Here is a 27,339-nt window from a genome sequence, read left to right as displayed (position 1 = left end):
GAAAGGATTCTTCTGCTCCTGTGCTTTTCTTTGATGATACTCCAGTTTCTAGGCAAGATCATATACGATAGACTCTCAATTTTCCTTTTTACCATCTCGGAATTTCTTTTTACCATCCACATAAGAGTGGCACATAAGAAAAGAAAACATAAGAGAAAGAAAAAATGCATGTTATTGTACTGTAAAAAGTGATATGTATTTCGTAGCCTTGGTTATTATAGTTGACTTCATTGGTGCTGATCGCTTCACCGCTTCTCATATTCTGTCGTTCTCCTTTATTGTGTTCAGTGTTGCCACTGACAAATCTGAATTCCGCATGATACTTGTTGATGTTTGGCCATTTTCATACATCCTTATTATTTTAATTTTCTGATCCAACTTGATCGCTTTCCTTTTCTTGATAGATTTAGTAGTACCGCTGCCACTTATTCTCTTAGTAGGCACCATGATAAGTGAAAATTAAATTTCCTGGAAAGAACTATACAGGGTTAAGGCGAAAACTCGCTATTATCACTCCACACAAACTCACATTTTACTAAAGCACATTTCTGGAGGTCACTGCCATAAAACAATAAAAACAATTTGCCCTTTCCGGGTTATTGGGCTTTTCTATTAGTGCAATTAATTATAAACGGGTAGTAAACTCGATCTTATTGCATTTGTGATAATACAGATAAAGGCGCCTCCGTAGCCAGGTGGGAAGGAGCAGCAGTGCGCAGCACACGCTTCTTGATTAGACCGGGGTTCGAGCCCGTCACCACCAAATACGGGGGATGCGGGAAGGTCAGGGAATGACCACCGCATATCCCGGAGCAATATGGCCTTAGTTGCTAATGCTCCTAAAAACCAAATAACAACAACATAATACAGATAACTGGAATTCTGTGGGTTTTTACATTATTATAGTGAAATTTGTCTCCACTGAAATCTTCAGTCATATAAAAAAAAAAATATATAACGTAACGTAAGTTGGCGACTTACTGTATCAAAAACTGTTCAGCAACCTACGTAAAAAGTATGGTGAAAGATAAAAAACGAAAAACTTACCAAGCACTACTCGTGTTTCCAATACGATGCTTCCCTTCATTTTTTACAATGATGCATATGGCTTGGTCACCAGCATTATAATGGTTCTTTAGAGATTTAATGGATGCACTGTTTTCAAACATTTTTGAAAATGGTGCATCCGTTAAATAATTTCAAGTTTTTGTTCAATTGAAAGCACAACTCTTGCATTTGCGCTTCATTTTCGTGATTTCTAAACAAACAAACAAACAAAAAAAAAAAGTTACTACTGTATAAAAAAAAATTCCGCCATCCCTGACATAAATAACGAAACAAAATTTGACATTTTGCGGTGTGACGGAACACAACAATCAACAACGCACTAAAACAAGCTAATCATTTGGTCTTTTTTTTTTTTTTTTTTTTTTTAGTGGGGGTGTGAAGACAGTGTGGGGATTGCAAGATAATAGGGACACTAATCTCCCAATGATGACTTATAACGCCACTTATTTACGATTTGCAAAACATCTGTTTATACCCTTATATTTTTTACTTGAATTTGATATAAGATTTCGGGTTGGTTTTTTTAAATTTTTTAATTTGGAGTCTTGAAGTGTCCCGGTTAATCCGATCCCGGTAAATCGAAAGTCTGCTGTATCTCTATTGGGGATTACCTTGACTTTCAATCTCTGTTGCTATGAGCACATTACAAATATTGCTTCCTCTGCATCTAAAAAAACTGGGCTTTCTCTTTTGCTCTCCGCATTACTTTTCTTCCAAACATTGTTCACTCTGTAAAAATTGCAAATCCGCTCTAACATGGAATATTGTTTCCACATGTTGGGCAGTGCACCTAAAACCTCCCTCAGATTCCATTCAAAAGAGGACAGATTAATTAATTAATGACTCATCTCTAACGGAGTCTCTCTACTCTCTGTCTCATAGACGTTCTGTTTCTGCTGCATGCCTTTTCTACAGATACTTCCATGGCACTATTTTTCTGAATTAGCTTCTATAATTCTTGCTGTCTCTTCCAAAGCATTCTGAACATGTGCCGCAATCAGCCAACATCCTTTTATTGTCCAACTTCAAACTCACAGAACCAACTTTTCTTCTTCCTCATTTATTTATGCACCTTCTGTTTTCTGGAACAACCTTCCTTCTTAAGTATTTCCTGAAAATTACAATCTATAGAAGTTCAAGTCTAATTGAACTTCTATAGATTGTAATGTCAAGAAATATCTTCTAAACTTCCAACCGATGCATGGTACTAAGTGCTATAGGTTCTACTACCTTTGTCAAGAAATATCTTCTAAACTTCCAACCGATGCATGGTACTAAGTGCTATAGGTTCTACTACCTTTCGTGTTTGCGGTTTTCATAAAAAAAAAAAAAAAAACCCAATGTATTTCCGAAACAAAGGAAGGATCATTCTTTTCCTCAGAGTTAATTAGTGATCCATATTTAGTCTCTAAACCTTTCCACTCTCCCTATCCTGCTGATGTTCTGTTTGTGTTGCATACCTTTTCTTACAGAGATATTTGCATGAATACTGTTCTTCCTTTGCTCTTGCAAGTATCTGTAGAAAAGACTTCTAGAAAATCTTTAGACAATGAATCTGCTTTTTCATTATTGTACATACTTTAGAAAAGTGTGCTAATTGTTTCTAATTTTAATTTCTATTATTTTGCATAGGAGGAAGTCATCTGAAACTTTCTAAATGAGGTTTTTTTTTTTTTTTTTTTTTTGTACACCAGTAATTCGATTTTAGTATAAAATCTTTATGTAATGTAAAATTAACCTTTATGTAATGTAAAAGTATGTTAGGATTTCTTCAATAAAATTCACATAGGTTAGCTAATGAAATCGAAACAAAAGTTCATATATTTGACATCACTTTTATGTACTCCTCTTTCATAGATAATAAGGATCCTTGGAATGTTTCCTCACCATTAACACAGGATCCATGGAGTCCAAAGCCTTCACATTCTGCTTATACAACAAATGGAGGAATGGATGAATTTGATGGTTTGACAAGAAGAGAAATAGCAAATTCACCCGGTATATAAATTGTATAATTTTGTTCATTATTTACTTCATAAATAATATAATTAATTTTCTTTTGTAAAGAAGTGCATTTGTATCTATAGTTAAAATTGGCAGCAGAAAAGGGTCCTTTTAGAGTATACTAAGGATTGTCAAATTGTGCAAATCAGAGGAATCCAGACTCAGCAAAGTAGGAGGAAATTCTGTTTCGAAGCCAAACCACCGCCCATTTTACTTTAATAAAAGTTAAAGGGGAAGGAGTGCAGAAGGAGGAAAAAAAAGGAAAATTTTTCATGATTGCTGTGGCATGCTTTGTTGGTGCCCCAGTAGCCAGGTGGGAAGGAGCAGCAGTGCATAGCACATGCTTCTTGATTATACCGGGGTTCGAGCCCGTCACCACCAAATACAGAGGATGCGGAAAGGTCAGGGAATGACCACCGCATATTCCCGGAGCAATATGGCCTTAGTTGCCAATGCTCCTAAAAACCAAATAACAATAACAACAGCATGCTTTGTTGGTTTGTGTGACAAATTAAAGTTTTTAATATTTTAGAGTAAAGAGTTTATTAAACCTGCCACAATTTTAACATTGATCCAACATCTGAAAATAATGAAAAAGTCGTATGCTGCCTCTTGTGTCCAGTTCTGAATGATTATAGAGTTATGATTGAATTTTAAAAAAAAAAGTTATCCAATTTCAAATGGTAAAAAATAACAAAAAACATGTACCTAGTACAAGTAAAAATTTTACTATTAGACATTTTACATACTAGTACAGATAAATGTTTTACTAGGTATGTGTCTGCCTATTTTTATTTATTATTTTATAATTTTTTTTACCATTAAAATGCATAGCTAATTTTTTAAATTCAAATAGCCATAGTTCCATAACTGTTCAGAATCAAACACATATTTATATAAACTTTTTTCGTTATTTTAGGTCCAGAGTCGATATCCTGAAAATATGGCATATGTGTTATTAAGCAACCTATATACAGGGTGTCTCAAAAATATTGGTACAAACGTTTAGGGGAGGTAGGTAACATCTAAAGGAATGTGAATTGCATAGGACCCCATAACCGGAAACATCACCGTAAGTCGTAAGTTCATCAGTTCTGGAGAGGGAAAATTTCTGGTTTACTCATTCAAGCAGTAGTCGCCGCACGAAGAGCATGCATCGATATACGAACTGTGAGCTGGCAGACATGCACCCAGTGTATGGATTAGCAGAGAGCCCACGTGTGTGCCCCCATGCGGCACAACATCGCTTCGCAATAAATGTGTGGGCAGTTATGGTCGGTGACTGCTTAGTTGGTCTATACCTGTTACCATCCTGCATGAACTCCGCTAAATATCGGATCTTTCTTGAACAAGTTCTACTAGGTTTACTTGACGATGTTCCAGCAAATGTGAGATGCAACATTTGGTTTCAACATGACAGGGTGCCTGCCCATTATGGAAGGTGTGTTCGTGACCATTTGAACAGGCATTTTGGGCGTCGATGGATTGGCTGTGGTGGACCCGTTGCCTGGCCCCCACACTCACCTGATTTATCGAGCCTTAATTTCTTTCTGTGGGGACCCTCAAATCTATCGTGTATGAATCGCCTGTGGAGACGGAAATGGATCTCATGGCGAGACTCGTCTGCGCTGCTGCTACTGTCAAAGAAACTCCAGGTGTGTTCGACCGTGTCCAACAATCCATGCTGTGTCGGTGTCACGCATGCATCGAATCTCATGGTGGAACCTTGGAGCATCTGTTGTAACATCATGAAATGCATCCATCTTGTACTCCATTGTTAATATTATGTCAAATAAATGTTTGCCACTAATTACTGTCTTGTGTCATTTCTGCTTCTTGTGCCTCTGCTACTACTTTCCCGTGACGTTTCCGGTTATGGGTTCCTATGCAATTCACATTCCTTTAGATGTTAACTACCTCCAGTAAACATTTGTACCAATATTTTTGAGACACCCTGTATATTCAAGTCCATAAGTTATTTATCGTAACGTGCATTTTATGTCCTTTGCTGGTCATGGTTCAGTTTTTTTTGGACCAAACATACAATATAGTAAAATCTTATAATTCCTGTTTCCTCAGGCCCCAGCACATGCCAGCTTTTTGAAAATTATGGTTTTTTGAAGGTTGTTTAAATAGCCTATTTATTTAGAGGTAATTTGTTATTTTTATTAGATAATATGGAAACATTTTTGTTATCTCCACAGAATGACATTTCATCATTAAGTCATGTTGAAATGTTGGATTGCGGCTAGTAGGTAATACACTTGACTAAGGAATAAATGGGTTGCAGGTTCAAATGTTATTTTTAAATATGAAGTGTAAAAATTCTGATGTTGTTCAGAAAAAATTCTGTCTTTCTGTAAAACAGAAAGAAAATAGTGTTTGGAAATGTATGCATAAGAGTGCCTAATTTTTCTAGATCTTGTTGTGGTAGCATACCTTGTAAATGTCATTAACTACCTTGCCAACCTTTGTATCATGTGCAAACCGAGACATTAAGCCTGGTATACCCTTCACCATTAATAAATATAAAAAATGACAACGGGCAAAGCACTGAACCATGGGAGACTCCACTAGGAGCAATGACTATTGGTAACCTCTGTCTTCTCCTTCCACTCAACCATTATTCATAGACGAAATTAATTTCTCTTAATGCCACACTGCTCCAATCTGTACAACCTTTTTGATGTTGAACAGTATCACAAGCTTTCTTGAAATCCAAGTATTTAATATCAAAATTTTTTTTTTTTTTTGCATCCAGTTATTTTGTTATTGCATCATAGTATCCATGGATTTAAGGAGCAATCTCGTCTGACCAATGAGGTCAGACGAGATTGCTCCTTAAATCCATGCTGTGACTGCAGTATAATTGCATTCCTGTCTAGTTGGTCCTGATTTATTTATTTAACCACTGACTCCATTATTTTTCCTGGAACAGAAGTTAGCTTAATTTCTGTTTCAGGTGTATAATTTACCTAATGTAACCTTTTGTACACCTTTGGGGATATTTTTGCACATCTTCAGTCCATAGGGACCTCCCTAAATTCAAAGATACTCTCATAATAATGGCTAAGGATTTGTTTATCTCCTTTGCTGCCTCCCTTAATATAATTGGATAGATTCCATCCCCCCCCTTCCCCGGTGCCTTTTTTATGTTCTGTTTCAATTTCTCTTCTTATTTTCTCTCAATTATCAGAAAATAATTTAGTTTCATATTAGAATTTGATAAACTTCTGGCACCCCATCGCTAAATAATTCCTCTTGAGAATGTAGATGAAAAATACCTATTCAGTTTGTCACTGACCTGAGCAGTATCACTAAATTAAACTATTAACATCAAGTGAACAAATGTGATACAGCCTCCTCCTACTTTTAATATAAGTAAGGAAGTCTGTTGCTTTTCTTTGCATTCTTTTCTAGACATTTCTACTAATCTGCCTTAGAATGTCTAACCTCTTTTTTTTTTTTTTTTTTTTTTTTCCCGGTGGTCAGGTCTTTGTGACTTGATTACATACTAGTTTATATCTAATATAGATTTCTGTATCATCTGATAATTATATGCATCCTATGCATTTTCCTTCTCACAAGTCTTATCAGTTCATCTATCTGCTTAGGTCTAAGCCTGGAACAGTATTTCTTAGTTGGTATGAAAAGCCTAGTAGCTTCTACAATTCATTCTCTGAATACTTCCCATTTAGAGTTTACTGTTGCTAACATCAGATTGTCTGGCTGGATAGAATTTAAAACCTGTCTGAGACCACTGTAACCACCCTTTTGAAAACAAAAGTCCTCCCCTTTACTGTTGACAATAGTAATTTCTTTAAGTAAATCACACATTAGTACATTGTGGTCATCGCTACCCAGTGGGTTTTTTGCCTCTCAGATTCTTAATGCATGAAGAATTGTGATAATAAGATCAAAAAGTATTGCTTCCTCTTTTTGCATCTCTAACATGGTATAGAAAATGTTTACGTAATAAATCCCGAAAGGTCTAGCTAGAGTGGGAGTGACAAACCCACAAGTTCCAGCCAATATCTTGAAAGTTAAAATCCCTCATTAGAAGACATCCTGATTTTCTGTTCTGCTCTATTTCTCTGTATAGCTGCTTGTTATGCTTATTACAGTCATTAGGCCTATAATAACATTTTCATACTCTCATTTTTGTTTTCCCAGTGGTCAAACTGTCACACCAAACTGACTCAACATTGCACTGGACATAACAGGCGAGATGAAATAATTTTAGGAAGGCTAAGGATTGGGCATACCAACCTCACTCACATATATCTATTAATGAATGACAGCACCCCCCCCCCAAGCGCCTCCGTAGTCAGGTGGGAAGGAGCAGAAGTGCGTAGCACACGCTTCTTGATTAGACCGGGGTTCAAGCCCGTCACCACCAAATACGGAGGATGCGGACAGGTCAGGGAATGACCACCGCATATCCCGGAGCAATATGGCCTTAGTTGCTAATGTTCCTAAAAACCAAATAACAAACAAACAAACAGCACTCCCCAATTCTCATGTCATGTACAACTGACTGTTCATCATTTATTAGTGGACTGTCCCCAGTTTCTAAATATCCGTTCAAACACCTTTAAATCATTTGCTAATGCTCAGTCATCATTATCATTAATGCAGATTCTCGGACATGATCCTAATAATAATAAAATTTACCTTCCTAAACTGTACAGGCATATATCATAAAGTATAACACCTATTGCAATAAAGTTGATTGCAATAGGTGTTATACCTATTGTACTAACCATTTGAAATTTCGTACTAACCATTTGAAAGACACAATATGGCTCTGGCAGCCTATGTGTCATAAAACTGCACCATAACAACAACAAGACAGTGTATACATTGTACTGGATGCACTGCCTTAGATTTAGTATGCTTATTAAGAAGGTACCCTCACCACACCTTGCTGTCCTTTATGTTCAAATTGTACTCCCAATAATCAAATTCTGCTTGCGTTATGTCTGAATGACACCATATCCCTAGTGTCTGCATTTGATGACTTAAACAATACTTCAACTTCATAGAATTTATTTATTATGCTCCTAGCATTGGTGTACATGCAGTATACATGCCCCTGGTCTTACTCTTAGTTACCCTAACACTGCCCATGCATTTACTTGTTCCATAATGATCTACAGCAGGGTTTGAAATCCCCAACACCTTGCTTTCCAGGCTGCTGCATGTTCCAGTAGAAGCAGTGCAAGAATCACTCACACTCTACCTGCACATCTGGTTAATCTATTAGTCAGTGTATCCTCTGTCTCCCCAAGCTAGCAGTTTTTGACCCACTTCTATTTAAGTGTATCTCCCCCATGTAAAAAGAATACCTCCTGTTGTCAAGTACAAACCACACTGAGAAAATTCTATCCTGTGTGCCTTGCATGGCAAAATTGATTGACAGAGCTCTCAATGTGTACTCCTATTGTGTGTCTCGGCAGAATTGCATACACTTTCCTATTTAATTCAAATTTTTCCCCATCATTTCCCTGTACATATTAATAACTCCTCACATCACCTACTCTTAATATCATTAGTGCCAATGTGTACTTTCCCTGCCCTTAAAAGGTTATATCTGCTCTAAAATATCACCCCGCCCATTTGCAAACATACCATGGGCCTATGCATAATACATTTCTCTTTTCCCCTAATAACAGAGTGAGTTACCTATAATAGCTACCTCTTGTGGGACCAGCATATTCTGCCTTGGGGATTACCATTGTTTTGTCTGATGCACAAATGTAAGCTCTGGCATTGTGTTGGGCAGCTGATGGGCACCCCATTTTAATTCCTTGAAGGAATTAAAATAAGGTGCCCATTTACCCTATTCAAGCTCTCGCATCCATCAGAATGATGAGTTCACAACTAATTTCCTTACATTTTTTTCATGGCCACGAAGACATTCCTTGCACCGACCACACACACACACAGCGCCTCCATAGCCAGGTGGGCAGGAGCGGCAGTGCATAGCACATGCTTCTTGATTAGACTGGGGTTCGAGCCCGTGACCACCAAATATGGAGGATGTGGAAAGGTCAGCCACAGACTTCACAGACCACCGCATATTCCCGGAGCAATTGGCTTTAGTTGCTAATGCTCCTAAAAACCAAATAACAACAACCGACCACACACAAAGAAATTCCTTGCACCAACCACACACAAAGATATCCCTTGCTGTATCATGTCCTGTTCCATAAATCTGCAAACATTGCACAAGTAGCACATTTTGTTAGGTCTTGATTAGTGCGGTAACTGCCCCTTCAGTTCTACCATGAGCCACAGACTTCACTGCTTTGAGCCATTGCTTTGCTATTTTAGTTTGAATCCTGATTTCTTTGAAATTCAATTTAATTTGATAATACTACACGAAAGTATTCTATTCACAGGTTATTCATTACTCTATAAAGTTTACATTATATGTAATTGTTTTACTGGTGAATAGTATGTAGTAACACGCTATTGTCATTTAATGTTGTAATGTCAGTTGTATTCCTTTCCTATTAATGGAACATTTCCCCATCCTATGAATAGAACATTGCCCTGTACTTGTTAAGTAATTCCTCAGATCTTCTACTCTTAATATCATTAGTGCCCATGTATACAATAGTATCACCTTTCCTGCCTTTTATAAATAACTGCTGTACAACATCTACTTTTGTCCCTGGCAGATATACTCTGGTCCTATTCCACCTGTTCCTGTTTCCTGCTGTCAGGGAAATATTTCATGTTTCCCTGACAGTAGTCACCAATAATAACCACCTCCTGTGGGGCTGCTGTGTTGCCTAATCCGCAAATTAGGGCTCTTGCATTGAGTTGGGCAGCTAAAAGCTTGATGGGTCCCCATTTTAATTCCTAGAGCATTCACCTTATTCTTCAAGCTCTCATAAATGCTGATCAGAGTGCTGAGTTTGCTCCTAATTTCCTCATGCTCTTTGCATCGAATACACACAGACCCCTCCCCCCTCCTTTGGCTGTATCATGTTCTGTCGCAATAGTAACACATTTTATTAGGTCATAATTTGTAGGAGAACCACCCCTTTGGTTCTTCTTCATGCCGCTGCACTCTCGCTAATTTGAGTCCATTGCTTTGCTGCTTTAGTGTGAGGCATGACTTCAGTTTAAATTCAGTTTAATTTGAGAGTAAAACACTAAACTGATGGACACCTAATGCAAACATACATATTAAGCTATCAACTGTGTTATATTTATTATTCTATGAAGGTATGTTGTATGTTATTACGCTGTACCTTTACGTTCGTAGAGTTTTTAAATATAGCTTAAAAATTTTTTAAATTTCTTAGTTAAAACAAAAAAATCCTTAAAATTCCACTGCTATGCACTACATTACTAGTTACATGAGACTATATTCATGCCAAATAACTGATACAAAAACTCTACAAGTATTATTGTTGTGGTTTACATACTACATGATAGTCAGTTTATTAAAACTCATTTGTATTGCTATAAATTGTAGTTTATAAGCCCCTTTTGATACTTATTACACTGCTACAAAACTATGTAGAAACCGCCAGGTATCGTGTATACCTATATTATAACCATGACAAATGTCCAAATATTCTTATTTTATATTTAAAAAAAATTTTAAAATAAACACTTATTCACATTTCCTGAAAGAGTTATTCCTTCTGTGAAGGAATAACTCTTTCAGGAGTTTTCACATGTTTTATTGATCACTTGTTTTCAGTTATTATTCTGGCAAAGACTTAAAATATTCCCGACCACATAGAAACTATGTTTGATTTAAACAAAGTCTTGAATGTTAGAAACTGTAACTAATGCATTTCCTTAAACCAGAAAGTCATGGACAGTATTTTTTTTTTTTTTTAGTAGTCCAGTTTTATTTGTTACTTCTAGGAATGGAAGAACTAGTATGGCAGTCATTCACATCAAAAAATGGAGTGTGACCTATGTGGTTCCACGTGCCCAAAGAAAAGTATAGTTGAAAAGGGATTGTGCTGCATTATTTTGGCTCTATTGCACAATTATTTTGTGAAAACAGCAAAATAGTTTTTCCAAGAACAGCTTGAGTAAAACTGGGCCTATATTTAGGAAGGTGGAGAAAGCTATTGTCATTTATATTCAATCAACAAAAAATGAGCAAAACTTTTTTGCGTTAGTCACCTTACAGGCTTATGCTCTACTGTATTAAAGGATCAAAAAGTCATTATTATTCTTATACTATTTCTCTCTAATTGGGAGTTCCACCTTGTGACGGGTATTGCTACCAGGTACACAGGGTGGTTGTTGTTATGTCTGGTGTTACTGTTGGTCGAGGAACTCCCTGACTATCCTACAGGTGTTCAGGATTTCAACTTTCTGGAGTTCCTTATATGTGTTCAATGGGAGACCTATTGCTGCTAGGCTGTTATGTAAGGTCTTTGGCACCATGCCTGTGGTTGACACGATGATCGGGATGGTCGTAACTTGCTGCAAATGCCACATCTCTTCGATCTCCTGTCTTAGATTCGTGTATTTACTGATTTTTTTCCCCATGGGTTTTCTGCAGGTTGCAAGTGTTGGGTACTGCTATGTCAATCAGATGAGTAGCCTTTTCCTTGTCTACAAGGGTCATGTCATCCATTATTATAGCCCAGTACAGCTTGTGGGGTCTCTAGTACTGCCTGGGGTTCATACTTGTAGTATGGTACACTTTCTTTGATCAACTGGTATTTCCTTGCTAGCTTCTGGTGTATTATCCTGGCTACTTGGTCGTGTCTACGAGTGTACTCAGTCTGGGTGATCACGTTAAACCCGGTGGTGATATGTTGGATCATTTCTGAGACTAGGTGGCATCGGACACTGGGTTTCTTGACGATGTATTTTCTATAGTTTCTGGTCTTGGATGGCGAGCATGAATCCTTCAGTCTCTGGGAAGAGCATCCCACTCCTGAGATATGCATTGGAAGCAGTTTTATCTATGTGATCTTGATGGAGATCATTGTAGTGTCTACCATGGAGTGTCTTTTCTGCCCATTTTTCTAGCTTCATTTGTGTCTCCTGTTTGGGAGGGGACTCCTCACTTAAGATGAGTGGGGTATACCGCTTGACTATCTTCCTTATGGCCTGGTGGAGTGCTGCTGTGTGTTTCTGGAAGTAATCCTTCAGGTTAACTATCGCTGTTTTCTGTTGCTCTATCAGGCCCCTTCCTCCCTCTTTCCGAGCTATTGTTAGTCTCTCCACTGCTGACCTTGGGGGGGGGGCAGATCTTGGTCATCATTGTCCTTTTCTGTCTCATGATATGCTCCAGCTTGGTGTTAGTCCAGTCTATGACTCCGAAGGAGTATGTTACAACTGGGACTGCATAGGTATTTAAGGCTTTAACTGTGTTCCCTCCATTCAGCTTTGCTTTCAACAGGCTTCTGAGTCAATGATGGTATTTTTCAGTCAGGCAGGCCTTAATTTTCTTGTGCTGTAACTGCTGAGCCTGCATCATCCCCAAGTATTTATAGGCCTCTCCCTCTGCCATGGCTTATATCTCTTTACCAGTCTGCAGATGGTAGTTTTGGTTGACTAATTTTCCCTGGTGCAATCCATGGATCTTGCATTTGTCTAGACAAAATTCCATCCAAATGCAATTGAGCAGCAGCCTGGAAAGCAAGGCAATGGGAATTTCCAGGACTGCTAGGAGTCATAGTGGAACGAGTATATACACGGGCTGTGTTAGGGTAACTAAGAGTAGAAACAGGTGCATGTATACTTGCATGTACACCAATGCTAGGAGTATAGTTAATAAATTCGAAGAGCTTGAAGTGCTAGTCAAGGCATCAAAGGCAGATATTGCTGAGATATCAGAGTCATGGTGTCACACAGACATAAGAAGTGCAGAACTGGAATTTGGGGAGTACAATGTGTACAGAAAGGATAAACGGGACAGGAAGGGAGGAGGGGTTATCTTTTAGTTAAGAAACACAACACTAAGGAAGTGCATCCAATTGACGTTGGTGGACAATGCAATGTTGAGTCTGTTTGGTGTGACATAAGCACTGGAAAAGGAAAAATGGGAGTAGGTGTGTGTTATAGGCCTAATGAATCTGATGAGTATAATGAGCAATTGTGCAGAGAAATAGTGGGCTAGTAAATTACAGCATCTTATAATGGGGGATTTTAATTTCCCAGATATTGACTGGAATTTGTGGGTTGGTCACTCACACACTAGCAAGGCTTTTGTGGATTTATTGGATGATTGTTTTCTACATCAGCATGTTCGGGAGGCAACGAAAGGGAGTAATACTCTTGATCTGATTATCAGTAGTGATTCTACATGCAGTAAGAATCTGAAGATAAAGGAACCACTAGGTGGCAGTGACCACAGTGTGCTGAAGTGGGATTTACTCAAAGAGGTAACTACCATCAGGGGTAAAGGGAAGGGTTTTGCTTTCGTAAAGGTGGCTACGGTGGTCTGAGACAGTATTAAAATTCTATACGGTGGAACCAACTGATAATGTTACCAAAAGCAAATTCAAAACAGGAAGCATTCAAAGAATTAATTTGGAAGCCACTAGGCTTTTCATACCAACAAAGAAATATTGTTCAAGATTTAGGCCTAAATGGATGTCAGATGAACTAATTAGACATGTGACAGAGAAGAAAAATGCATGGGATACATACAGATTAACACGTGACACAGAAGCCTATGATAGATACAAGTTGATCTGTAACCAAGTTACAAAGGAGGTTAGGCAGGAGAAGGCAGATTACGAGAAATCTTTGGCAAAGGATGCAAAGAAAAACAGCAAACAGTTCTTTACTTATATAAACTCTAGAAGGAAGAGGATGAATCAAATTGGTCCACTTGATGTCGATGGTTCAACTGTTGATCCTGCTCAGGTAGCTAACAAACTGAATGAATATTTTGCATCGACATTCACACATGAGGAGTTATTCAGGGAGGGGAATTCCAGAGGTGTATTGAACTCTGGCAGTAAGCTAGATAATCTTGTAATAACTGAGAGTAAAGTGGAGGAGACATTGTTGAAGATAAACACAAGAAAGGCACCTGGGGTGGATGGAATCTATCCAGTTATATTAAAGGAGGCGGCAAAGGAAGTAAGCAAACCCTTAGCCATAATTATGAGAGCTTCCCTGTACCCATGGACTGGAGATGTGGAAATGTGACCTCAATCCACGAAGGAGGACACAGGGAGACAGGTAATTACAGACCTGTTAGTTTAACTTCTGTTCCAGCAAAATTAATGGAGGCACTGGTTAAAGAAGCATTGCAGGATCATCTAGACAAGACTTCAGTTATACTCGGACACAGCGTGGGTTTGTTATTGGAAGTCATGGGAAGTCTTCTCTGACTAATTTGATTGGATACTATGATGTAGTCACAAAGTAACTGGATGCAAAGAATAACTTTGATATCATATATTTGGATCTTAGAAAAGCCTTTGATACTGTTGCACATGGAAGACTGCCACAAATTGAGCAGTGTGGCATTTGAGGTAAATTGCTGCTATTGATAAAGGGATGGTTGAGTGGGTGAAGACAGAGAGTGGTAATCAGTGGACACTGCTCTTTGTGGACTAATTAGTATAATTAGTGGAATCCCTCAGGGTTCAGTTTTGGGTCCATTGTTGTTTTCCGTATTTATAAATGGTATTGATGATGGTATATCAAGCTTAATGTATTTGGAAAATTAAATGCACAGGGCATAACCCTTATGGGTTTTGATAATTAACTATATAGTATTGGTGTAAATACACCATAGTTAACCCATATATTTGAACTACGTATGTAGCGTAGAGGGCATCGTTTTAATTGTATCTCATAATGTGGTTGCCTTCACAACGAGATAGCTACTATTGCATTACTTCAAATAAATAACGCTTCTCTAGTAGAGAAGAACACTGTTATTTATTTTCAGCAGTACCACCACCCAGACGATTGTTTCGAAGCTGTGCGGCTTCATCATCAGTGGGCAGGCTGATGATGATGAAAATTAAATGCACAGTTATGCCCTAGGCGCCTCCGTAGCCAGGTGGGAAGGAGCAGCAGCAGTGCGTAGCACACACTTTGATTAGACCTGGGTTCGAGCCCATCACCACCAAATACGGAGGATGCGGAAAGGTCAGGGAATGACCACCGCATATCCCGGAGCAATATGGCCTTAGTTGCTAATGCTCCTAAAAACCAAATAACAAACAATAACAAGTTATGCCCTGTGCACTTAATTTTCCAAATACATTACCACCACACCCTTTTGGCATCTCTCATAATGTGGATATAACTTTGCAACTGTGATGGCTTGTTGTATTACCTGGGTACCTGCCCGCCCACTGATGATGATGCCGCACAGCTTCAAAACAATCGTCTGGGTGGTGGTACCGCTGAAAATAAATAACAGTAGTCTTCTCTACTAGAGAAGCGTTATTTATTTGAAGTAATGCAATAGTAGCTATCTTGTTGTGAAGGCAACCAGATTATGAGATATAGTTAAAACGATGCCCTCTACGCTACATACGTAGTTCAAATATATGGGTTAACTATGGTGTATTTACACCAATACTATATAGTTAATCAGGCTTAATGTCCAAGTTTTCAGATGATACGAAGATAGGCAGGGTTGTTAATTACAGTACACTGCTGCAACAAGATCTAGAAATGTTGAGCAGATGGGCTGAGAGGTAGCAAATGAAGTTTAACATTGACAAATGTAAAGTACTACATATGGAAAGCAGTAATCCCAGAGTAATGTATCCCAGAGTAACGTATCAACTCTGTAGTACCACATTGACAGTAGTAGAGTTGGGGGTAATTGTGCAGGCAGATATGAAGTTTTCTGAGCAGTGCAGACGGTCTGCAAGAGTAGCTCATTGTGTCTTGTCAATGGTATACAGGAATTTTTCTAGCAGGGATAAGGAGGTGATTATCCCCTTGTATAAGGCAATGGTCAGGCCACACCTTGAGTACTGTATACAGGTCTGGAGGCCTCATTTTAAGAAGGATGTAGAGCTGTTGGAAAGAGTACAGAGATGGGCAACAAGATTAGTGAATGGAACAAAGGGTTGCTCTTACAAAGACAGGCTTAAGTTTTGTAAATTACAGTTTCTGGAGACTAGGCACCTGTGAGGTGATCTGATTGAGGTGTATAAAGCCTTGAATGGTTTGAGCATACTCAATGCTGATGGGATTCCTCGTCTTGCTCAGAATAATCACCTGAGAGGGCATAAATTCAAATTGAGAAAAGACGGTGTAGGATAGATGTGCGGAAGTTTGCCTTTAGCCAGCAGGTTGTTGATTGCTGGAAGAAACTTCCATCTGTCGTAGAAGTTGATAGCTTAAATAGATTCAAGGCAGAACTTGACAAACATTTGGAGCGAGTGGATGGGTGAAATAAGGGTTATTTTTTTTTTTTTTGGCTGTTGATATATAAGCTTGGTTTCTTGCATCATGTGCCTTTTCCAATATTATTGCTGAATTCTTCAGTGATCCGGAGTAGTTGCTGGAGTTGCTTCTCGGTTCCCACGTAGAGTTTGATGTCATCCATGTACATCAGGTGGGTGAGGGTGTACAGGTTCTTTCTTCCTTCTTTGCGGTTATATCCATACTTGCTGGTGTTGAGCCTGGTGGATAGCGGGTTAAGTGCTAGACAGAGCCACAGTGGGCTCAGGGCATTTCCCTGAAAGATTCCTCTTCTGATGAGGATTGGCTTGGTTGTGATATTCTCATCCTTAATGGTGGTACTCCAATTCGTCATTGTTTCTCCTAGGAAGTTTGTCACTATTGGTTTGATTTTGTAGATGTTTAGTGCCTTTATTAGCCAGCTATGAAGCACGGAGTTGCTCTTTGCATCCTTTCTGCTGTTTGGCTATTATGTTCTGACTCTCCAAGTTGTCTGATATCTTCCTGGTTATGCAGCTGGTCAGGATCTTGTACATCAGGGGTGGCCAACCTATGGCGCATGTGCCAAACGTGGTGATTTGGAAGATTACAAGTGGCGCATTTCATCATAAAATTTCCCAAGTACCCAAAGCCCATATTGCTGATTCTTTGGTTCTATTTCCTTTCATTTCAGGTCCTTCCGCATATGGCTTAAGACACTCACCACCTTCTTTCCACTTACACGCACATAAACATGTCAATTCCCTCAATTTAGCAAAAGAAAAATTAAATAGTCTCCAAAAAAATGCATTACTGAATTTTGACCGTAAGTGATATATGGCTATGAAAATATATCGAGCACCTAGTCGTCCATTCTTTTGTATGGCTGTTGCCTCCGGTGCCTGACTCTATGCACAAGTGGGAAAATAAATGCAATACATAACTTTTTCAGGGGACTGAGAATATACAAATAGATCCTTTGTCGAAAGTCTTTCAGGTTAAAAGGAAACAATGAAATGATAAATGTGAGGTATTTTCATCTACGAGAAATTTCCATCAATCGCATTTTGCCAACTCAAGAAATAGTAGGGTGGTGCTCACCCCCCCCCCTCCCGGTCGCGCCTGCTCATCAGTTTGAAGTTTACAGTTGATATTCTGTGTGATACGACATACATACTTGTGATCTGTTTGTTCTTTTTCAACTTTTAGACTTCCAGAGTTTTGTACTTTTCTGTTTTTTTTTTTTTTCTTCTATCCACCACAGTGCAAAAGAAAAGCAGAAAGTGATATTAAACGTGAATTTAATGAACAGTGGGAAAATGAGTTGTTATTTATAGCAAGTTCATCAGGAAAACTGTTTTGCATTGTTTGTGAAAGTACTCTTTCACTTAATAAAAGACATGATCTTAATAGATACTATAAATCACAGCATCAGACTAACATAGAAGGAAAAATGAAGCTCGTTCTTGGGTCTGAGCTACGAAAAAAATATGTGACTAAGAAAAAGGAAGAAATCAGAAGAAGACAAAATATATTTGCTAAAGTAAGTTGTGAAGACTTGGCGATGATAGAAGCGTCCTATAAAATTGCTTTAGTATTGGCGGAAAAAAAAGAAACCTTCTTCTGACAGAGAAGAAATTGTTAAGCTTTGTCTTCAAATTTTTGCACGCCATCTTGGTAATAAAGGTATTGAAAGGAAAGCAGACGAAATTGCTATATCAAGGCAGACAGTTATGAGACGTATTGAGGTACTCTCTCAGGATGTATCTCAGCAACTGGAAGAGCTTGTCCATTCTTGTACTTTCTTTTCTCTAGCTTTGGATGAATCAACGGACATATGTGGTGTAGCCAGTTAAGCATTTTTATAAGAGGAATTGATGATAATTTTAATGTCTTTGAAGAACTTGCCAGTCTAGAGTCATTGCATGGTAAAACAAGAGGATCAGACATATTTGAAAAAGTAAAATCATGCCTAGAAAATCTAAAATTAGATTATAGTAAACTCATCAGTGTGTGTACTGACGGAGCGCCGTCAATGATAGGTAAAGCCAATGATTCTACAACTTTGCTTGAAAATTTTTTAAAGCATCCTGTACTAAAATATCACTGCATTATACACCAAGAGGCACTGTGTGGAAAAACTTTAAATATGCAGCATGTTATGTTACCGGTTGTGAAATTTGTGAATAAAATTAGAGCAAGAGCATTAAACAGATGAGAATTCAGAGAATATTGTGAGTTGTTAGATTTGGAATATGGTAAACTTGTCCTTCATTGTGAGGTGCGCTGGCTTTCTGGAGGACAGGTTCTGAGTAGATTTTGGAAATTGAAAAATGCTGTTTATAATTTTTTAGAACAGGAAAATGAACTACCTGATGAAAGAACCTTTGATTTGGCATTTTTAGTTGATGTTACTAGTCATCTCAATGATCTAAATTCGAAACTACAAGGCATGAATCAATTATTTCCTAGCTTAGTAAATAGCATCAATTCATTTAAAATGAAATTAAAACTGTTCATCTCTCAGTTAGAAAATCAGGATTTAAGTCAATTTCCACACTTGAAAGAGCAGAATGAATGTGCTGTGGATGACAGCAATTGGACCAAATATCTTGAAAAAATCAAGTTATTGCAAGTGTCATTTGAAAGTCGTTTTCATGATTTGGCTAAAGAAGAAAACTACATGCTCGCATTTATAAACCCATTTTTACTTAGTGAACAAAACATAATTGAGATGCATGTACAAATGGAACTTATTGATTTAAAAACAAATTCATTATTAAAAATGAAATTCGATGATCATTTTTTCAGATCAAAATGCTTGACATGATTAATTTCTGGCGTTCATTACCCTGTGAACATTTCCCAGAACTAAGAAAATTTGCAAAAAATTATATGTGTCGTTTCAGAACGACATACAGATGAGAACAAGCATTTTCATCCATGAAATTGATCAAAAGCAAAACTAGGTCGCGAATGACTGATTCAAATTTGAAGAATTCTCTGCTGCTCTCAGTAACAAATTTAACCCCAAACATTGAAAGACTGGTGAAATCCAAACAGGCTCAAAAGTCTCATTAATGGTAAGTAATGTTTATGTGCTGTAATTAAACCATTTAAAAATATTAATTATGTTCATAAAAATACTTTTATTAAAAAGGTTATTAAGGATATGCCTGGACTCCTAGCGAGCAGAGAGAACAGATGACTCCAAGTTCCAACCTGATCTCGCTCAGAGCTCTCTCTCTCTCTCTCATCACATCCAACAACTGTGGTATAGAGCTATCTTCACCAAATGAGACTCTCCAGCAGCTGTAGCACCACCATCAGTGGGTTCCACGACAGCGGTCACCCTCTCGTCCAAGAGATCATATCTCACTATTGTAGATTGGTGCTCCAATAAACATGTGTCTTTTGAACTGGCATACATTATTTAATTTAGTTGCGTGTTTGAGTTATTCTTTTTCCTCCCCTAAGCGAAGCAGATCATACCCCATCCCTATTTTCCAACCCCAACCATGAACGTAAGAAGGTAGAAAAGGTGCTTGAGGCACATCTGAACTCGTATGTGAAAACATTGGCGGATGGACTCATCTCTAACAGAGTCTCTGCACTCGCTGTCTCATAGACGTACTGTTTCTGCTGCATGCCTCTTCTACAGATACTTCCATGGGCACTGTTCTTCTGAATTATCTTCTATAATTCCTGCTCTCTCTTTCAAAACAGTCCGAACACGTGCAGCCACCAGCCAACATCCATTTACTCTCCAATTCAAACTCACAGAACCAACTTTTCATCTTCCTCGTTTATTCAACTGCTGTTTTCTGGAACAACCTTCCTTCATACGTATTTCCTGAAAATTACAGTCTACAGAAGTTCAATTCCAATGTCAACAAATATGTTCTTTCGTCTATTCATCTTCTCAACCTCCAACCCAAGCACGGTACTAAGTACTATAGGTTCTAACGCCTCTTGTGTTTGGGGTCTACATAAAAAAAAAAAAACTTGGCCACCACTGTTGTACATTGTTGGGAGGCAAGTGATTGGCCAGTATTTCACTGTGTTTCTTGTATCTTCGTCTTTAGGCTTCAGATATGTGATTCGTCGAGTGAGAATCTTCAGGATTGTCACTGGGTGCCTTATCATTCGGGTGAACTGCTCTGCCAGGTGCTTGTGTGTGCATGTTATTATAATTATTATTATTATTATAGGTAGAATGATATTACTCATATTACTGCCTGTATTCTGAGATCTTAGTTCATTGTTATTTGGATGCTGAGATATTGGGATTTGAAGTGTGACTGTATGGAACTTTTACTCACAAATGATAGGAGGGAATTTCTTCTAATTTTCAGTTATTTCCAATGTGGAGAGGCTTTGCATATCTAATATAGGAAATTTTTCTAAGAATGGCTTGTTCTTGTTAACAGAAGGGACTGCTTTTCTAAAAATAGGGTACACCTGGTGGATACCCAGGTGCAAGAATATCTGATGTTATGTTGAGGCAGAATAAGTTCTTCCCTCACCAATCTTATAACACTCTTCCCATAAAAACAATAAAGGTAAGTAGAAGACTAGAGCATAGTTTGCAATTACTCTGGTCACATTTCTAAAAACTGTCGCAGTATTTCTAGTTTTGCAAATTGATTTTTTTCAGTCTGCTCATTGTTCTTTGCCACAAGCAGTTCAATAGTTTTTGATAAGAAAAATGCATTAATAATAAAGCAGAGGCAGATAAGATCCTGCACTACTTTGAATGTCCTCTTAGTACATGAGTTGAAAGTTATAATAGCTTCTCTCTCTCTCTCTCTCTCTCTCTCTCTCTCTCTCTCGCTCGCTCGCTCGCTCGCTCGCACACACACACACACACACAAAGGATTTATGATAGAAACCATCCCTTTCTGACTTCTCCATCTCACCACTAACAGTTTTTCTCTGCCCTTAAAGAAAAAAAACCCAGCAAAATGATAAAGAGTAGAATACATTTAAATAAAATAAAGGATATGAATCGAATGAATTCCTACAAAGTTGCTGATAACAATTCAATCTATGTAATATATGATTTCTTTAGTTCCCCTGTCCTTTTACCATATACAGTGGGACCATGGTAATATGATGTTTTCAACAGTGAAAAATACTGTTATTCAACATTCAGAAATACAGTAAAAGATGGGAAATAAATCAGAAATAAGTGGGAATGAATAAATTTTTTAACATTTTAAAATAATTAATTTATTAATACATACATGTTAAGAAATGACTATTTACGTGATGTGCACAATACATTAGCACACTTTTAAGAATTATTTTGTAAAATATTTGGTTACTTTTTGTTCTACACTAGATTTTACTGTACATCATTCATAAAAATGTTTGCATTTGTTTAAACACTCAAATATATTTCCTGGCACATTTTCTTCACACTGCAGGCCTCGACGCAAAGTTTCAAATTCTACCAACATTTCATATTTGGAAGATTTAATGTTGCCTTTGTTGCCCTCATTTACACCCAAATCATCATCAATATTGTCACTAGTTCTTTGAATACTCTCCAAATTGGAGTCACTCGGATATTCAGCTACATCGTTATCAACTCCTAAAAATTCATGAAGAACAATTTCTCCACTGATCAAACCTCTCACTTGGAGTTCTTCCCAAGATTGCTCAATATCTTGTAGTTCATCCCTCTCATCTCAATGATTAATTGTAGATTTTAGCAAAACCTGCAATTCTGAATTGTTGTTTCCGTCACATCTTGACTCCATACTTTTGACAACTCTGATGGGCACATCCACAAACCTATAACAGAATCTGTTGGTTGGTTTCTATTCTCAATATAATTTTTTTTCAGTATATGCCTTCGATAGTACATTTTAAAATTTTTCATAATGACTTGGTCCATTGGCTGCAGTTTAGACATGGTATTCAGAGGGAAGAAAACAAGTTTCGTACTTCTATGTTTCAAATTTCCAAGTGAAGATGGCCAGGGATACTGTCGACAATCAATTCTATTTTTCTGTATTTTCAAAAATTTTACTTATCAACCAAGATTTTTTGTTGTATGGTTTTAGTCCAACTCTAACGACTTTACTCCTTTGAAATGTTTGCCTATTACCAAAAGGTTCAATTTTTCATTACCAGCCATATTTTGCACCAACCAAGACTAATTCTCTCATTATTTTTACCGCCTAAAACATTTATCACCTTTAAAAGTCAATCTTGTTTGGCAACATTTAAAAAAAAAATAGACCTGTTTCATCAGTGTTGAATATGTCTTTGCGCTCGTAGTCCTCCATAATTTTTTCAAAGCTGTTTCTGTCCAGTGGGTAGTCTTCTTTGATTACAACTCCACTTTAACCAGAAATAATTTTTTTGAGTAAGCCGTAGCACTTTTTAAATTTGTTCATCCAACCAGAACTGGCTTGGAATGTTTTATTCCCTAGAAAAGATGCATACTGCATAGCCTTTCTTTTATTCCTGATATTGTCATGTTTTTGTCTAGAATAAATTTCACCCACTTAAAAACTGCTTCATAAACATCGTCATAAAGACATAATTTCACACACTCTTCCACCTGGGTCCCATTCCTCAAACAATTTGAGAATCGAAATACAGTTTTTCAGAATGGTTGACACACACACTACTGGCAGGGATACCAAATTTTGAAGCGATTTATGTTTTTTTTAATGCTCTGATCTTTTTCCACTACACTCACTCAAGGATTTTCCCTTGTAATATTATTTGCACAGTAGCTAAAACAAAACTGATTTAGGGACAACCAACTTGTGCTTGGGCGACTTGCTCGTTGAGGTCTCAGATGAACGGCAATCACAACGGCTCCAAAAACTAACATCCTTTGGAGGATTATCGATTACTGTCTCCCCTCATGCTACTCTAAACACCTCCATGGGATAGCTGAGTGGGATCTCATAAATCTCTCAGAAGAAGAGTTGAAAAATGAATTACAAGAAATGGGAATTGTGCATGTAAAGCCCATATACACAAAACAAGACAATGCTCTAGTTCCAACTCAGAATACAATACTAACATTTGATAGCCCCAAACCTCCAACATCCATCAAAGCAAGCTATCTGAATTGTCAGATAAAACTGTACATTCCTAACCCAACACACTGTTTTAAATGCCAAAAATTTGGCCATTCCCAAAACGTGTGTAGAGGTTCAGCCACTTGTGCTAATTGCAGTTCATGCAAGCACAATCACTCTAGCTGCAAAGCAGAGGAGCACAAATGCTCAAACTGTAATGGCCCACATACTGCCTACTCCAGAGATTTCCCCCTATGGAAAAGGAAAAAAAAAAACGTGTGAATGCCGAAAAAAAACATCTCGTACAAAGAAGCTAAAAAATCCGTACAGGCACAATTTAACACTTGACTCAGCTTCGCTGAAGTAGCCCAAAAGTCAACTGCGGTAACCACTATTGTGCAAAGAACAATAACAACTGGTACTCAGACTGAGATAACGTTTCCCCCAGACAGATCAATGTCAGATTGGGTTCGGTCAATTTTGGAAGCTGTGCCCCTTTCTGGTAATTCATGTAAGAAAAACAAGGCTGTTAACACAACAATCACTGTTCCGCATACTACTAATAACCCAATGTACTCAAAAGGTGATGGTACTACTAAAACTGATTCGATAGAAATGGAAGGAAACACTGACCACAAAGAACTCGTTCTCGATCTCTTCCCAGAAGAAGAGATGGAAACAGGAAGACCGTACTTCCCAAAAAGAAAATTTGGTCAGCGTAAGCCAACAGCCCCTCGGACAGAAACTGAGGACCACACTTCACCCAAATAGGGCCCAGTTTTCTTCAATGGAATTGTATAGGGTATCGCACCAACCTTGATGACATTCAGGATCTCCTTCTCCAGTATAATCCAGTTACCTTTTGCCTCCAAGAAACTAACTTAATAGCTTCTGTTACTACCTCACTTAAACATCATGTTATCTACGGAAAAGATCGAGTTTCTCATGTAAGCAATTCGGCTCATAGGGGAGAGGGTTGCACTTGTAATCAGCTCCAATATCCCTTCCCGACCATTAATGTTACAAACAAATCTAGAAGCAGTAGCTGCTCGAATATCCTTTCGTTTTTCTTTTACCATTGTCTCCTTATATCTTCCCTCTAACCAAGACATTTCTTACACTGATCTTGAAACTGTTGTCTCAGCTCTCCCCACCTTTTGGATCATAGGAGATTTTAACGTACATAATCCTCTGTGGAGGGATAGAATACACGATAAACAAGGAAAAATACTAGAAAAGCTTCTAGATAAATTTAATCTGACACTACGGAATACTGGTTTACCCACTTATTTTCATCTACCTTCTTGGTCAAGCTCAGAAATTGACCTCTCATATGTTCACCAGCCCTTTTTCTGCTGTTTGACTGGCCTGTTCATGATAGTCTACTGGGTAGTGACCATTATCCAATAGTCTCATATAGAATCAAATTCATCACCTTGTCATAATCAGACAGCCAAATGGAACTTTGCCAAAGCTGATTGGGTAAAATATAGGCAGCTAGCAATCCTACAAAAAACAGCTGTTTCAAATGTATCAATAAAAAATGCTGTTGATTATGTAATAAACCAAATATTGGAGGCCACCGAAGCAACAATGCCAAGAATGCACACAAGTCATAGAATAAGATCAAAATCCTGGTGGAACAATGAATGCAATCAAGCCTAACGAGAGAAAAATAAAGCCTGCAATAAATTTTGCAAAATCCCTATTGCTGCTAATCTAGTACACTTTAAGAAAGCCAGAGCCAATGCAAGGTGCATTCATGGAAACGCTTTGCTTCAACTATTACGCACTCCACCAAAACACAAACCATCTGGAAAAATATTAGAAAAATGAATAAAAAATATCCTCCTTTGCATCTATCAATACTGAATGTAAACGGGAATGATGTTTCACAACCTCAAGACATAGCTAACACTCTCGGAGAATCCTTTGCTCAATAGTGCCTCCATAGCCAGGTGGGAAGGAGCAGCAGTGCGTAGCACACGCTTCTTGATTAGACCGGGGTCCGAGCCCGTTGCCACTAAATACGGAGGATGCAGAAAGGTCAGGGAATGACCACTGCATATCCCAGAGCAATATGGCCTTAGTTGCTAATGCTCCTAAAAACCAAATAACATAACATAACATCCTTTGCTCAAACCTCTGCCGTATCCTCATACTCACCAAACTTTCAGAAATTAAAGTCCCTTGCTGAAAAGCAGACCCTAAATTTTAACACAGAACACCACACGTACAACTGTCCCTTTACCATAATTGAACTGCGGCTTGCTCTTAACAGTTCAAACCCTAGTGCTGCTGGATCTGATGGAATTCACTATTTCATGTTAAAAGAGCTAATCGAAAAGTCGCTTCATGTCTTACTCCAGCAATATAACTGGGTTTTCACAGAAAATACTTTCCCTGATAGCTGGCGACACTCATGTGTCATAGCATTATTAAAACCTGGCAAGGACTCAATGAATCCACATCACTATCGAACTATTGCCCTCACCAGCTGTATGGGAAAAATAATGGAAAAAATGGCAAACTCTCGTCTCACCTGGGTGCTGAGCAAATACAACCTTGTAAATTCATCGCAGTGTGGATTTCATACAGGTAGATCAACTTTAGACCTCTTGATACAAATGGAAAACCAGATTCACAATGCCTTCTTAAGGAAAGAACATTTAACTACAGTTTATTTAAATGTTGAGCAAGCTTTTGACACAGCTTGGCGATACAGAATTCCCTGTGATCTATATACATTAGGCTTAAGGGGTAATATGCCAAGGTTTATACAGAACTTTTTGAAACAGTGATCCTTTCAGGTCCGCATTCAATCCACTCTCTCCCGAGGCACCTCCGTAGCCAGGTCGGAAGGAGCAGCAACGCGTAACACACGCTTCTTGATTAGACCGGGGTTTGAGCCTGTCCACCACCAAATACGGAGGATGCGGCAAGGTCAGAGAATGACCACCGCATATCCTGGAGCAATATGGCCTTAATTGCTAATTAGCATTAGCATTAGTAGAGGCATATGATGCAAGAAAGCAAGCTTATTCAGCATCAGCCAAAAAAAAAAAAAAAAAAAAAACCATTCCCATTTCACCCCTCCGTTCACTCGAAATACCTGTCCAGTTGAGCCTTAAATTTGTTTAGGCTATCAACTTCAACAACAACAACTGATGGAAGTCGGTTCCACCAACCAACCACCCGCTGGCCAAAGGCAAATTTCCGCACATCTATCCGACATCCGTCCTTCCTCAATTTGAATTTATGCCCTCTGAGCTGATTATTCTGAGCAAGATGAAGAATCCCATTGGCATTGAGCATGCTCAAACCATTCAAAGCCTTATACACCTCTATCAGATCACCTCGCCGGTGCCTAGTCTCCAGACTCTGTAATTTGCAAAACTTAAGCCTTTCTTCGTAAGAGCAACCCTTTGTTCCATTCACTAATCTTGTTGCCCTTCTCTGTACCCGTTCCAGCAGCTCTACATCCTTCTTGAAATGAGGCCTCCAGACCTGTATACAGTACTCAAGATGTGGCCTAACCATTGCCTTATACAAGGGAGTAATCACCTCCTTATCCCTGCTAGAAAAATTCCTGTATATCATTGACAAGACACCATGAGCTACTCTTGCAGCTCGTCTGCACTGGTCAGAGAACTTCATATCTGCCTGCACAATTACCCCCAGGTCCTTTTCATTCTCCACCACTGTCAGTGTAGTACCGCAGAGTTGATACGTTGCTCTGGGGTTACTGTTTCCCATATGTAGTACTTTACATTTGTCAATGTTAAACTTCATTTGCCACCTCTCAGCCCATCTGTTCAACCTTTCCAGATCCTGTTGCAGCAGCATAGCGTCAGTGGTG

At 38.3% G+C, this 27,339-nt stretch overlaps 1 protein-coding gene across 2 annotated transcripts in view; it reads left to right on the top strand.

Annotated features, from left to right (window-relative positions):
• Positions 1-27,339, top strand: part of lqf (epsin homolog lqf) — a 222,510-nt gene that overhangs the window by 132,358 nt on the left and 62,813 nt on the right. For both annotated transcript variants that reach the window (XM_090377896.1, XM_090377895.1), the window contains exon 7: positions 2,926-3,066. In XM_090377896.1, the coding sequence (XP_090234022.1) occupies positions 2,926-3,066 (141 nt within the window). The remainder of the gene's footprint in view (positions 1-2,925; positions 3,067-27,339) is intronic.

The sequence above is a fragment of the Mastigoproctus giganteus genome, chromosome 7, assembly GCF_048544385.1.
Source record: "Mastigoproctus giganteus isolate SK-2022 chromosome 7, ASM4854438v1, whole genome shotgun sequence".
NCBI classification, from domain to species: Eukaryota; Metazoa; Arthropoda; class Arachnida; order Uropygi; family Thelyphonidae; genus Mastigoproctus; species Mastigoproctus giganteus.
Note: the sequence above shows the minus strand (reverse complement) of the source record. Positions and strands in the feature narration are given on the sequence as shown.